The sequence below is a fragment of a genome, unplaced genomic scaffold, assembly GCF_019419815.1.
Source record: "Pyrus x bretschneideri cultivar Hongxiangsu unplaced genomic scaffold, Pyrus_bretschneideri_v1 Contig62, whole genome shotgun sequence".
NCBI classification, from domain to species: Eukaryota; Viridiplantae; Streptophyta; class Magnoliopsida; order Rosales; family Rosaceae; genus Pyrus; species Pyrus x bretschneideri.
The window spans coordinates 1,269,524-1,284,826 of NW_025999801.1; the positions used below are offsets into that span (position 1 = coordinate 1,269,524).

Sequence of the window (15,303 nt, forward strand, 5' to 3'; positions counted from 1 at the left end):
CAAAAAAAAAATAATAATAATAAAAAAATCTGGCAAAAAAAAAAAAAATCATGCCAAAAAAAAATCTGACATTAATTAATTAATAATTATTTTGATAATTAATAATTATTTAATTAATTGTTAATTATTAATTATGACATGTGGAGAAGGCCATTAAAAACTTCAACACATAGGAGATAACTACAACATGTAGATCGCCTTCCACACTCTTGCTCAAGAGTGGAAGCAAAATCAATTTATAAAGTCTTATAAAATGCTTCCCACACTTTGAAGGGTAGAGCTTCCCATACCTTTGAAGGGTAGATCTTCCCATACACTTGAAGGGAGGGAGCTTCCCACACCCAAGGGAGAGAGCTTCCCACACCCTTGACGGGAAAAAACCTTCACACACTATAAGGGAGGAAGCCTCCCACACCTTGAAAGGAGGAAGCTTCACACTTTGCCTAACTACAAAAAATTCAAAAAGCCTTTCACACTCTTAGTTAAGAGTGTGGAAGAAAAATCTATTTATATGGTTCAAAAAAGCTTCAACCGAAAGCTTCAACAAAAACTCCAAAAAACCTTCCACAGTCTTGCTCAAGAGGTTGGAAGTAAAATCTATTTATGTGGTTCAAAAAACTTCAACTGAAAGCTTCAACAAGAAATTCAAAAAGCCTTCCACCTCTTACTCAAGAGTGTGGAAGCAAAATCTATTTATGTGGTTCAAAAAAGCCTCAACCAAAAAACTTCACCTTCAAATTTTCACCTACAAAGCTTCAACCAAAAAGTTTCACCTACAAAACTTCAACAAAAAAGCTTCACCTACAAAGCTTCAACCAAAAGGTTTCACCGCTTCACCTATAAAGCTTCAACCAAAAAGTTTCACCACTCAAGCTATGTGCCCCAAGGAAAAGGCTTCACCTACAAAGTTTCAGCCAAAGAGCTTCACCTACAAAGCTTCAACCACTCAAGTTATGTGCCCAAAGGAAAATGCTTCAACCATTCAAGGTATGTATACAAATAATATCAATCATGGGGATAAAGGTATAAATAATTATTTGAATATTTTTCAAAGAGGAGTATTGTTGGATTTGTAATAGAGATAAGGTACAACTTATTTTATTAACGAGTCTATTATTTTGTTTGACCTCAACTCATTTCACTTAAAAATTGAGCTTAAATGAGCAAAAAAACACTACAACAGAACTAGTCTTTTGCGGCGCACAAAGACTGCCGCAAACGGTTATTCACGGTGTGAGCCCCCAAGCAGTAAAAACCCTTGTCGTAAAAGATGTTTTGTCAAATAAGACGTACTCTAGTAGTTGTGAATAATTTAAGCAAAACACGTCGTAAATGATCTTTAAGGCGTGCATTGCGTGCCTTAATTGGTATTAGATACGACATTAATGGAGTGTCGTAATACTGCAAAACCAATTACAGCATACATATATGCCATAATTTATATTAGATACGACATTTATTGAGTGTTGTAACACTGTAAAGGCAATTACGGCATATGTCATACATCGTAAAAGAATACTACCATCAACAGTTAATGTGGATTTTGAATGCCGTAGTTTACATTTATTTTAATTTTTACTTTAACAATTCATTTTAGACAGACCTCACTTCATAACATCTAAATTAATATTTAAATGAATACAATAGAAAGATAACAATAATCATCATAAACACATTAAACTCCAAATACTTAGATTAATTAGTAAATATTGACAATTACAGTACAATTGGAAGTTTTGGCACAAACAAAAAATCTGAATTGTTCTGTTGCTCTTACAATTGATGCATATCCTAAAGTTGACAGAGGTACCTAATGATGACTACAAAATAAAATCATACCAAAAAACACAAAGTAATCTCCCAGACACATCCTTTGTATCCATAGAGCAACCAATATGATCACAAAAGAGCACCATACCAACAAAATACAAAACAATTCGTTTATTGTTGTGCTAATTCTCAAACCTGTAAGACCACAATATATTTGGCTAGTAAGTGATAGAAAAACAAGAAAAGGAGTGTACCATGAGGCAAGAGGAAAAGAGGAGAATAATTAAGTGGCTTACTGAAGAGCATCAGTTACGACCTCAAAAACGAACTTTTGTGTGACAACAACTACCCGCCCAATTCTGCGAATAGAATAAAAATCAGTTCCACAAACAAAAACATCCTCATGTATTAATAATATCAAGCATATAGTAAACTTGATTAAGCAACGGTCATTTACCATACATATATTCTTCGAGGTCAAGGCAACTGTTACGTGCATTCAAGCATCCATGTGATGATAATATCCTATACAACAAATCATAGTCACAACTCTTGCCAAAAAATAGCCTGTCGAACAGATAATGATAACATAGATCTTATTTGGAAAATGTAGCATGCAATCACTAATGCGAAACAATGGGCAGACCATGATATGCTAAGACAGCTAACAATCACAGAAATATCTAAGAACATGTAGAAAGTACAGTGAAGTTCACAGTTTTGCAACCTCATATTATTCACATTTAAATAACAACAATGTATCTGCCAACAACCTAAGATGATTCACGCTCACCTAAACAATTCATCTAATGACTCAAAAATCCAGCTAACGCACCTCTGCAACCCTCTCTGTCTCTTCAATTAGTAGTCCAGGCATTGAAATCCAAGGAACTGGCCCTCACAATGTTCCACAATCCATCTTCTTGGACAGACATGGCTATAGCAAAAGAAAAGAAATAAATAAATATAAGAAAACATATAAATTGTTAAATGAAGTAAATCCAACAGCACAATACAGTTTCTCAGGAACTAAACGGAAGATAAGAGAAAATTGGATGGAATTCAAAGCGACCTTCGTGAAATCTGAACCCCAATTAATAGATGGAAAAACCATACAACTATTAACTATTAACACTGAACTGTCATATAGCATAATACATCTACCAATCATGAATCAATCAAAAGACAGGAAAGTGACTTCAGCGAAACATATTACAACGACGATAAAACCACCATACCATCACAACCATCGATCATGTTGTTAGTATCATATCAAGATAAGAAAAAGAAGGGAACTAACCTGCAGAACCTCCCAGTGAGATTCTGAAGAGCAGCTTGAGCATGTTCTTCCTCCTTGAACTAAACGTACATATTACTAACCTATACACAATAACACACAATTACAATCAATTAGAACCTCCCATTCGCTTTAGACTTCTATCTAACTGATCAAAATGGTATCACCATATGCATGGTAGTGGACATATACGCCCCAGAGACAAAGTGAAATCGACTTCCCAATGATACAATGGTAGAAATTTTCTCAAAACAAAAGAATGTTTCAATACAAAGTGGCCTAACAATCTCTTTAGAATAAATAACACAAGAACTTGGGTTCAATACAAGTTAAGCGTCTCATAGAAGAACCCATGGTCACTAATTTTAATAGATACTTGGTTAATAGTCAGCTGAAATCTAAAGTGAAGGGGAAGAAGCAATGATACACGAAGCGCTAGAAGTTTACAAACACTAGAAAAAATCCCAACCCTGATACATTTCTAGAGTTAGCTAACTATACTAATAGCAAAACTGGCCCTAACGTATCGTGAGTCCAATTATCTAATGATAAAGGGATTAGAAGTTGGAATTTCATCCAAAAAATTGACGACTTGGAATATTTATGTGACAAAAAAATATTTAGCATTGTGCTCTTAACACCAAAAGTTTGAAAAGGCATAACTACCAATAAAATTCACCACAACAGATAGAGGATTGGGCATATAACCTAAAAGAAGACAGCTTCTTGATGCTTGCACCCAGCACAATCGTAGAGAAACAAAAGGCTCACTCAATCGTAGAGAAACTGAATCGATTTAACATCAAAACTAAATTGATTTGGGCGTTAGGAATTTGAGAACAAAATTGAATCGATTGGGGGTGTGAGCGATTAAGGAGCAATGAATTGTTACGATATGTTTAAGACAGAGGAGAGAGAGAACAGTGAACAAAGCAAATCTTTAATTTGTGCCGTAAAAGGTAAGGACCCAAATATATGGAAAATTTATTTTACGACATAACGCGAAGCCTTAAATGACAAGGAAAGCGCGTCGTATAAATTGTCATATAGGACACACAATGCTTAAGTGGTAAATAATTTTATTTAACGACTTGCACAAAAGTAATGCCATGAATGAGAGATTATGTGCAAGTATTACAACATGAACTTTATGAATGTCATGAATAATATCATTTAAGGCCTGCAGTACTATAAGCCTTATATTTCAAGTCGTAAAAGACCTAAACTGTTGTAGTGAAATAAACCGAATTAGAATTTTTGAGCATTTTAAAGCTCCACATGTGGTGCACACTTTATGAAAACTGTGGTGTTTTGTTTTGAATGTGAGAACGACTAACACGAAACAAGGGTGCTAGGTCAATTTCATTCCAAATCCACAAACAAAAGACATATGGGTATAGTTGAGGGATTGGAGGAGATGGGGGAGATTGGAGGGAAACTGTTACAAAATTCGTATTTATGTGGAGATGATCAGTAAATTGGGTTGAAAAGTTTTCTAATTTCACTCAAATGAAGGTGTGCAAAACCACATTGGTGGTTTAGGTTTTTGCGCTGCCTCCTTCTATAGTACTGATGGTGTTTTGTGTATTTGCTTTGTTGGCATCAAAATTTTTCCTTTATTGGTCTTCGGGTGGATATGGTTGCTGGTGTTGGTTAACTTTTTTGGTGACTGAATTTTTTTTAGATTCAATTTTATGTACTGGTTGCGATCGTTAATGTTGTGAAATTAGGGAGTAGCCTTTTTTTTTTGGTTGGCTTCAAATGGGGCTGCTTTGTATATGTGTTTTTGTTGCAAGAACAAAAGGCAATGGCAGTAGCAGTATTCTAATAAGTTAAAAATTAGATGCAATATCAGTATCACAATTAAGTTAAAGTTGACATCACCAATTTTTCCTTCATAAAAATGACAAATGTTTCTTCAAAATCTTCATTAAAAATAATTCATTAATGTGTTTTTCAATGCAAATTTGTTGTGTGAAACTTTTTCCAGTAAAGCTCCCTTATATAAAATGACTAAGACAAAAAGTAGTTATTTGATCTAAAAAAAATTGATTGGAACCATTAAAATGCAAGATACAAGCTTCAGCAAGACCCACGTGTGCAGATGCGATTGCATGTGCTCAAATCAAAATCAAAATCAAATTGCTGCTTAAATTTTCAACTCTATTTCTCTTGTAAATAAAATACTTCAATGATAGGTTGGGTGGTCATGCACGTGTGGTGGTGTTGGATTTCAAAAATTTTCATATTGGAGCTAAGACACTAAGGCCTCGTTTGACAAGTCAAATTGTATTGATTATTTTAGTCGGATATGATAAATAGTCGTTGGATAGTACTCACTAAATTAATCGGGTGTTTGATGCAATATCGGACTAATAGTCGTATTATTTATACTGTGCCTGTTATTATCTAGAAACCTAAAGACTTTCAAGTCCTATATTCAAAACAAGAAGCAAATAAAAATTCCCCCATATTAGAGCAAAACCTAATTTCAGCTATGTTTGATTATGTGCTGGATTAGCAGAACTTTAGATTATAATTATTATTTTTTTGATAATTTTGAAATAATGATTGATGGTAAAATGAAGAAAAAAACATAAGAAGAATTAAAGAAAATCAGAAAAAAAAAAGAAGAAAGAAAGAAAGAAAGAAAGAAAAAAAAAAAAAACAGAACAACACAGCACCACCGCCATTGTGCTTTTCACCACCGACTACAAGCCATCATCTCCATGGCTTCTATTCCTTTGAAAACGAAAAATAAGATGAAATCTCTCCTAATCTATTGAAATTTCCAGATTGTGTGGGGAGAGAGATTATGGTTTGAGAGGATTTCCAAGGATTTAGACAGCTGTTGAGAATTTCTACATTTGCTGACATTTCCAGATCCAGAGGAAAGAGATAGAGAGATTATGGTTCGAAGCTTTGATAACCTAGAAAGAAGTTGTTGGGTTAGAGAAGAAGATGAGAAACCAGATGGCAGCATGTTTTTGATTGAAAGATGGAAGAAAGTGCGCAATGTGTTTTTGATTCATCGCCGAACTAATTATCCTTCGCCCTTCGAGAGTATTAGTAAGCGGGTGCTGACCGTATAAAGAGGCTAGACCATGTTATTAATCCCCTAACTATTTTATACCTAACTTCCCCAAACACTCGAGTCCGTATAATTAATCTTATCCGATTCATTATAGGAGCTACCAAATGAGGCCTAATACTATTCTATGTTCAACTCCTTATGTAACATTGTTGACCCTAAAAACTACCAAGCCTACGTAGCGCGCATGTCAAGTAATTAATAAGTTAACTATGTCATTCGATTGTATGCGGGGCGTGCTAACTCGTCGGCCGAGTTTGGCTGGGGAGTAAAATATGTTGATGTGGTGTTGGGTGCTCTACTGACTTCTTGATCTTGCGACTGCGGCCGAGGAAGGAACACGTCTCAACCTTCGGGTTCTAGAGCTTGAAGGCAAGGCTGCTAGTTCTGCAGAGTTCAAATATCAAATTTGTCTTTCAATGTGCCAAATGCAGTAACCTGGTAACACCTCACTTCGCCAAGAAGGCTGATGAGATGACCTTTACCAATAAAGACTCGAAAATCCTTGTCGATCGAGACTTAGATAGGTAATCAGTCGACTGAGAAGCAGTGCTGTTTATCCAAACTGAAGGTGCTCCTTGATTGATTGATTATACGGCTCCAGTGTTGTCTATCCAAACTGAAGATTTTGCCAGTTGCCTTCACAGTGCTGTTTATTCAAACTGAAGATGTGTCAGCAGAAAAAAGAAAATTTCGCGTCGAGCGAGAATTTCTACAGGGCAATTTGTGTGTTGAATTAGAAGGGGCTGAAATGTTGCATGCGACTCTGTATTTATAGTGGCTGTCTTTTGCTTGGCACAACCTGATAACTTTGTAGAGTCTAATTGCCACCCTAACTTTGTAGAACATCACTTGCTACGTTGACTCAGAACTTGTGTCTAATCACCTTAGCCGTCCAATATCTCTAAGATATGATAAAGGCTATCTCCTAATTCTCCTTGAAAAGATAACTATATCCTTCCACACTCGTAAATCTGTCACCACCACCACACGCCAGACACTCCAAATCAATTTGAACTGTACCGCTTACTTGGGGATATAATCCACATCCTATCTATCCCATTTAAGAATATGCCAAGATAATTCATATTAAAAGACAATTATTATGATAAAAACCATAATATTATCTTTTAACAATAACAAAATTATCTTCACTTTTTCATCCAACGGTTGGCATCTATGCTCACTTAACAACCTTGATTGCACGGGCCGATGATGTAATTTTGGGTCCAAACAAACATATAATTAAGGGGAATGCCATTTATACATCAATTTTTTTTTTAATTTTTTTATCTTTTATACTGTACAATCTTGTTATCTTTTGATCCTTGACTTTCTTCAATTTATTCTATTCGACGACTGGAAATTAATAGTGTGTGATGGTAAAAACAAGTGTGTGGATAACACCACCAATGAGAGCAACTTCACCCCTTCCAATTGCAAGAAGGATTGGGTGATTCAATCTACCAAAACCAACAAAATGAGCTCCACCCAACCCAAACAAGTCTGGCTACAGTAAAAACACGGAGGCACGACTACTTACTCGGGCTAAATCACCCAATCCAGCGTTTTAAGAAATGTGACACCACCTACGTTATTATTATTTTGGGCTAGGCGCGTGGGCTTCACATATGCGTGAGCACGAGTGGACCGACCAACCCTATAGTGCTAGGGGCCTTCAACCATTTGATTTGCACAAGATTTCTATCTTACAGTCTAGATTTTTCAACAAAAAAAATTTAAAAAGAAATCAAAAATTAAAAAAAAAAAACTTATTAGCTATTGTGGCTCATGTGGCACTTTTTGGGTTGTTGGATTACAAAAAAGAATGTAATAAAAGGTTCATATTAAATAGGTAAAAAATAAATATTATAAATTATAAAAGTTAAAAATCTTATTCGAAATTAAACATATATTTATCTTCTTATTAATTTTTTTTTATAAATATTTTAGGGGTGTAGATAGACATGGGCAGTTATTATTCCCTAAGTAGTAATTGCCTTAGTAGGGTGGAGTTGCTCTAATCAATCCTAGTACGCCACGTTCCATTGGGTCTAATATTAATCATCGGGATAAGGTATAAATAATTATTTTAATATTTTTCAGATAAAAGTATCGTTGGATTTTGTAATAGATATAAGGTACACTTACGAACCAAGCTTTAACAAACAAGTCGAGTTTGAACCAAATTCAAGCTATCTGACAAAAAGATACGAGCATTTCACTAGCTTTATGAGCTGAACATAGCAAAGCTCTATATTGACTTATTTCATTAACGAGTCTATTATTTTGTTTGATTTCAACTCATTTCATTGAAAATCGAGCTTATATGAGCAAAAAAAACCAATTCGCCTTGTTTCAAGCATATTAAAGCCCTGCATGTAGTGCCCACTTTATGAAAATTGTGGTGTTTTGTTTTGAATGCAAGAACGATTAACAAGAAATATGGGTGCTAGCTCAATTTCATTACATATCCACAAACAAAAGACATATGGCCACAATTGAGGGATTGGAGGAGATGGGAGAGATTTAGACGGAAATTGTTATAAATTTGGCTTGGGTTACATCTGCCAATCTATCACCACTATTTTAGGTATCTTAGGTAAGTCTCTAATATATTTAAAGAGGTGTTGGGTTTGAATTAGTTGCACAATGATTCAAATACATAATTTAGTATTGAATTAGCCATTTACATGAGTCGAATATAAAATCTAACACTTATTGAATCAAGAGACTTACTACTAGATTGTGGTAGTATATAAGTCACCCTTATTAAGTGTGCAACAAAGTGCAACGATGGGTTTGACTCAGTCTAATATTGGCCTAACTGGCCCATGAAGCCCATTTCAGGCCTAAATGTCTTTTGATCGAAGAGGGATGAAATAATCGATAGATTTGGGGAGTGAGGATCCTCTTTGTGAAGATCTCGAGGATCCTCAAATCATATTTGTTCATCGTATATCGTGTGGTAAAAAATCATTGTAAATTTTTTTTATTTAAAATTGAATATAAACAATATTTGACAAAAACTGACTGCACGATGCACGATAAACAAATGTAATTGAAGGATTCCCGGAATCCTCACAAAGAGGATCCGGCAAGGATCTCTCTCAGATTTGAGAACTAGGAGGTGTATTCAATTGGGATTTTGAAGAATTATAATTTTTTAATGAATTTAGGGATATTCAATCATGATTTTAAGTAATTATCTGAAATTCAATATGTATTCAATCAGGATTTTAAGATAGTTTATTATAATCCTTAGAAATCCGGATGTATTCAATTAGAATTTTAAAGAAGTTTATAACATTCTAGGTGTATTTAATTAGAGTTTGGAAAAGTTGAGGAATTAGAGGGAATTGGAGAGATTGTGTAGTATATTTTAAGCATCCACAAATCTCACCTCTCCCCATGAGATTTGAGGGAATTGAATCAAAATTTTATATGAAATATCTACAAATCGGTTAAACTTCATAAAAATTCGTGGATTTTTAAATCTATTAAAATATCTCAAATTCCCAATTGAATACGCAGCCGGGTTTGGGTTTTAGAATCGGTTAATTCCAACCCGGTAAATTCCATATCAATGCTTAAACCCCCAAATGCAAACCCTTCAGCTGCTCCTCGGACTTGTCTCCGCCACTCTCCAACCCTCGCTGTCTTCCTTCTGCTTTCAGCTTCAGAAGGTTAGGGTTTGTCTCTCTCTCCTTCTCTCTCTCTTTCTCAGACTTGTCTCTGCCTCTCTAACCCTCGCCGTCCTCCTTCTTTCAGCTTCAAAAGGTTAGGGTTTCTCCCTCTCTCTCTCTCTCTCTCTCTCTCTCTATATATATATATATATATTTCTGTATACATATCATTTGTTTCGCTTCAAATAAAAAAAAGGAAATTTCATCAATTCTAGAATTCGGGATTGATGAAGTTTGAATATTTGAAATGAAGTTGTATGTCACACCAGCTAAAATCTTTGTGGAAGTAAATTGTATAAATATTTGCATGTTTGAATTTCTAGGGGTCAGGCGTCACAATGGGGAGGAAGGCTCGTCACAGTGACAGTGAGTTTGAGGACGATGGTGACTTCGACAGCGATGAGCTGAATGTTAGTTTAATTTGTAATTCTGTTGTTCGGTTTCGGTAGTTATCTGGTTTTGTTTTGGTGATTGTGTTGTTAATTGATGATTTGTGATGTAGATGGAGCAGGAAGAGGATGACTTTATTGATGAGCACGAAGGTGAGGAGGAGGAAGAAGAATCAGAAAATGAGGAATAAGATGGAGGAGAAGAAGGGGAAGAGGAAAATGGTGATGAGAAAAACGATAATAAAGATGCCGAGAGGGAAGAACTCGAGAAAGAATACATGAATCTTCGTTATCAGGAGCAGTAAGAGACTTCTGTTCACAATCCTTTTATTTTTTATTATAAACTTGTGATGCTTAATTAGACTGACGACGTAGAACTAAATAATGTGAGTGTAGGAGATAATATGCATAGCAGTTGGAGGTTGGTGACGAAATTTGATATTAGGTTACAGAAGTCATACATGCGTGATGCATCTGCAATTATTGAGTTCGGGATAAAAAGAAGGAACATACATCTATACATAGGTATAGGCGGATGTATGAAGTTAATTTTGTTCATCGTTTATTCCCTCTTTCCATGCAGAGATATTTTAAAGAATCTAAAGCGCCGTAAGGATGAAGATCTTCTTAAAGGTCAAGCAGTGAAGAACCAAAAGGTGTGTTGTTCAAGATAATAGCTCTTGTAATATCCATGAAATAGGTTTTATTTTTCATCATGAAATTATTGCTCCTTGATTGGAGCTTCTTTTTATGCCTCGCCTTAAAGTTGACAAAAAATATTTATGTAGCGGATTATTGTCTGATTGATGTTTGTTTTACCCATTTTTTATGTTTTTTTTTTTTTTTCATTTTCTTGAAGTCTTTGGGACAAAGCTCTTGAGTTCAGATTCTTGCTTCAGAAAGCATTCTCAAATTCAAATAGATTACCACAGGTCGCTGTTGCTTCCGCCCACCCCCCCCCCCCCCCCCCCCCCCCCCCCCCCCCCCTCTCTTTCTTTTTTTTTTTTGTAGCTTTTTGACATGTTAAGATATTATGTTCTTACCCGAGAGGTTGTCTGCAGGAGCCAGTTAGGTCTTTATTTTGTGATTCACATCAGGTTGTCAGTACAGCATATTCTGATCTAGTTGACTCATCAAAGCGAATTTTAGATTCTCTAGCGGAACTACAAGAGGTATGGCTGTCATAAAAACTTGTTGTCTATCTAGTACTACTTGGTCTGTGGTTAGCTTCATACCTTGTGGTAATATAATATAAATTATTACGATTTGTTAATATTGACATTTGTATATGCTAAAATTTATCACATCATGCCATTTTTTCTTGTTACAGGCTTTACTTGAGAAAAATCCGTCCATCGTTCAAGCAACAGATAGTATGTGCAAAGTACATTTATCATACTATTATATTTATTTTGTAATACAATTGGCTCTCTATTATTGTTGTGCATTTGCTATTGGCGTGATAAGAATTACCAGTATGTGTAAGGTTTGCTATGCTGGTACTGAGTTATTATTAAGAGAGTAAGAGTGTCAATCAAGAGGAATGGATTAAGCTTGATCCTTGCCCAAGCTCATCCCAAAGTACAAAGCATCGAGCTTGAGCTTGGACCGGCTCAATTGTTAACCTAAATCTTCGCACATCAGCTTTGGGTCAGTTGAATTGTAATGAAGTTTGTGCTTAGTTCTAATTGAGATCAAGGCAGTCCCAACAGGTGATGGTTTACACACAATAGGTTGGAAGTTCAGAGTAGTTTGATCGGTCAGAAATATTGTTGTATTCAACAAAAATTAGACACTGCGATTTTGTATACAGCATTCAAGGAAACATCAATAGGGTTTAGGTATATGTTCCAGTGGTCAAAAGCATAATGTGGGCATAGAAGCTATCAATACTTGTATAAAACTGAAATATTTGTATAAAACTGTATAAAACTGAAATATTTTTTTTCTTCTTCATGCCATATTTCACTGCTCCATATGGAGCAGCAAAAGGAAATGTGGAATTTTTCTGTTTTATTGTTTAAAATTCTCGTAATGGTAGATTCAAGTACCTTACTATTATTGCTGTATTTCAATACCATAGTATCTAACTTTTGTTATACTTCAATATATAGTTTTTATCAGTTAATACATCAGCCTGTTATGTTATTTTGTCTCAACTGTTTAATATGCAATATACCCGTTGATAGTTTTCTGACATTGAAATTCCATTAGGCACTAAAGTAAATTTGTTTGTTATCCAAAGGGGCCGGCAAAGAACATTGAAATGAATTTGTAAATCATACTTGTAAAAAATCTATGTTGCCATGTTTACTTTGAGATGTAGGGCAGTTCTGGTATAAAAAATCTTCTACTTGTAGTCATGCTCCGTCAACTTCTCTTGCATGATTTCTTGAAATTTGTTCTACCATGTTGTTCAACTTTTCATTATTGTATGCATTTCCACTTGGGTTACTTGGTCTAACTAATCCTGTCATGCTTTATCTTGTAGAATAGCTACTTTCAGAGACAAATCCATCAACAAATGGCAGAGGAAGACAGAGGTGACCACAGGTGCTGCTGCTATTAAAAGCAAACTGCATGCTTTTAATCAGGTCTGGCCCTACAATTAAAATTGTAACCATGCGTTCCCCTATGAGCGGACTTGTGCCATCCTTTCCAATTGCAGAATATTAGGGAACAAGTTGCTTCTTATATGAGAGATCCAAGCAGGGTGGTTAGGCAGATGCAGATGAGGAAATCAGCAGTTTCTGTATTTGGCGCTGTAAGATATTAACTCTTACATCTAAATTGAAAAAAATTGAAAATTTCACACTTCCCAAGCTTCTTGAGCATGCTCAAAGAGATTTCTTCTTAAATTTTTAAATGGATGTGCAGGTTCCTGAGGAGAAAAATACTGCAAAGGGGGAGGTAATCCTACTGTTCTGCATAGAATTGGTTAACTATAATTCTATTCAAATCTGAGGCTCATCTATAAATTCGTTGCGGTTAAATGTCCCATGGATTTTAATTCTCAAACGAGGTACAAATTCATTGTTTGAGGAAGGATGCATTCTGTTAATTTGATACCATATTTGAACAATATTTTGCATCGTTTGTGGTGTTTACTTCAATTTTCATTTTGGATGGCCCCAATTTTATTTGATGAATTTGTTCCTTTGCTATAAGAATGAATAATGCCACCTGTGATTATTTTAACACTCATCAGCTGTAGCTTTGATTGTATCTTTTAATTAAAAAATTTGTTTATTATTCCTTCACTCTAATAGGAGACACAATCCGAAGCTGGTGCACAAGCTGACGGTGACCCTGAACTTTTGGATGACTCTGAGTTTTACCAGCAGTTACTGAGAGAATTTTTTGAGACAATTGACCCAGCATCTTCTGGTAAAATTATTAGGGCATCTCATACGGAATACATGATTGCATTTGAATGTGATATACTGTTTATCCAAGTCTATTGGCGTTTCGGTAAATCAAAACACGGTCAGATTGCATTTAAAAATTGTGGCTTTTGAAATTGTTTATGATTGTATACGCCCAAGTGATGCCGGATATCCTTGTTAATTTTCTGTTGCATGAGGTCGTAAGCAATCAGTGGCAGGGAAAAAAAATTTCGTAACGCTAATGCCATAATGTACACAATATTTGATGATGCTGAAGACATTTGAACTTGATACCTAATAGGATAGCAAGGGTCTTTCATATCCCAAGCGGTTAACATGGCTTAGTTATGAACTCCAAGTCTGGTGTTTGAAGGCAGAGAACATTTTGAAGACAAGGTGGTAATGTAGATGTCTGTATCTCGTAAAATTAAAAACTCATGGAGGGCTTTTTGACTACTGTCGCTTCTTTTTCTGAGAGATGGAGGGCCGAACGATTTGAGTTAGCGTGAGAAAGAAGACGGCAGCAGTGACTAGCCCCCTCCATCCCCCCATGTGGCAGTTATTGCCTCTGGCACTCGCTGCTGCGATTTTGTGATCAAGATCGTTCCGTTGCTCTTCTTCGTCTGAAAAACATACAAATGACAGGAAGTTTTGAGAAAAATGAAATGAATACGGGCAGACCCCTAAGTGCTTTAATGGAGCATAATTTACCTGAGTCCATGATGAGTGTATTCAACCATTTCGGCCTACAGAAATCAACATTTTTCATGAACCAGCAAAATTCGTATGTTCCTGATACATTCTCCAGCGGTGACAAATCCCCACCGATGACAAATGGATCATTAGGATCTGAAGTGGTGTTGTGTTGGGTACTCATCTTGTCTTGGTGCTCTTGTACAAGCTCCACACCAAATTCCTTTACATGAATAAATTCATCAGGTCTCTTCGTCATTACGGAAACAACCACTTCATCTCCACATTCTAATATTATTGTTTGATTGTCCATTTTCCAATGGCTCAACCATGTCACATCTTCTCCTCTCTCTCTTGTAACACTGTAGAATCTTGGGCCATAGAGCCACTTCAGACCCTTACTCTTGTTACTCACTTCAATACTCATTAGTGGATGAGACGAATAACTCCATCTCTCCTCATTTGCATAGGTAGCAAAGATGTTCAAGCCTCGAATTTTCTGACTTGCAAGAAAAGGCACAACAAAAGAAATTGAGGACTTGGTACTTTTATAGCTGAACCGGCCAGGAACCTCATTCCCAGCAAAAAATGTGCTGTATATACCATGTTGATGCATTCCCTGTGTAAATGGGACGAAATCGACTATATTAGGCAACTCTTTCCGATAAAAGAGAGAGAGAGAGAGAGAGAGAGAGAGGCACCTGAACGGGACTCCAAATCCAATAACCATGTTTAAAATTTTGCAAGCCGAAACGTTTCCTCATTTCCAAGTTGTGCAAGCTGAAAAGTTTCATCATTTCTACATCAACTCTGCCAATGGGTTCTAACTTGTGATGGTACTCCCACTCAATTACATTGAGGTTCTCACCATTGTGGTTCTCACCCACATAGGTCAATGCTCTCAACTCATTGGCTTGATATGTTATAGTTTTTAACGATATGCAACCATCTACATAAAGGCGTCCAATTTTCGGCAACCCCACCAGTGATT

At 35.8% G+C, this 15,303-nt stretch overlaps 1 protein-coding gene and 2 pseudogenes across 1 annotated transcript; 2 read left to right on the plus strand and 1 right to left on the minus strand.

The window, feature by feature from the left end:
• Positions 1-15,303, minus strand: part of LOC103946133 — a 46,754-nt pseudogene that overhangs the window by 22,460 nt on the left and 8,991 nt on the right.
• LOC103946135 overlaps positions 9,746-15,303 on the plus strand; it is a 34,910-nt pseudogene continuing 29,352 nt past the window's right edge.
• LOC125471873 (protein AATF-like) lies at positions 11,564-13,880 on the plus strand. The gene is made up of 5 exons (XM_048572794.1): positions 11,564-11,606; positions 12,725-12,827; positions 12,902-12,997; positions 13,111-13,143; positions 13,503-13,880. Exons 3-5 carry the CDS (start codon positions 12,929-12,931, stop codon positions 13,749-13,751), a joined length of 351 nt encoding a protein of 116 aa, XP_048428751.1. The 5' UTR covers positions 11,564-11,606; positions 12,725-12,827; positions 12,902-12,928; the 3' UTR covers positions 13,752-13,880.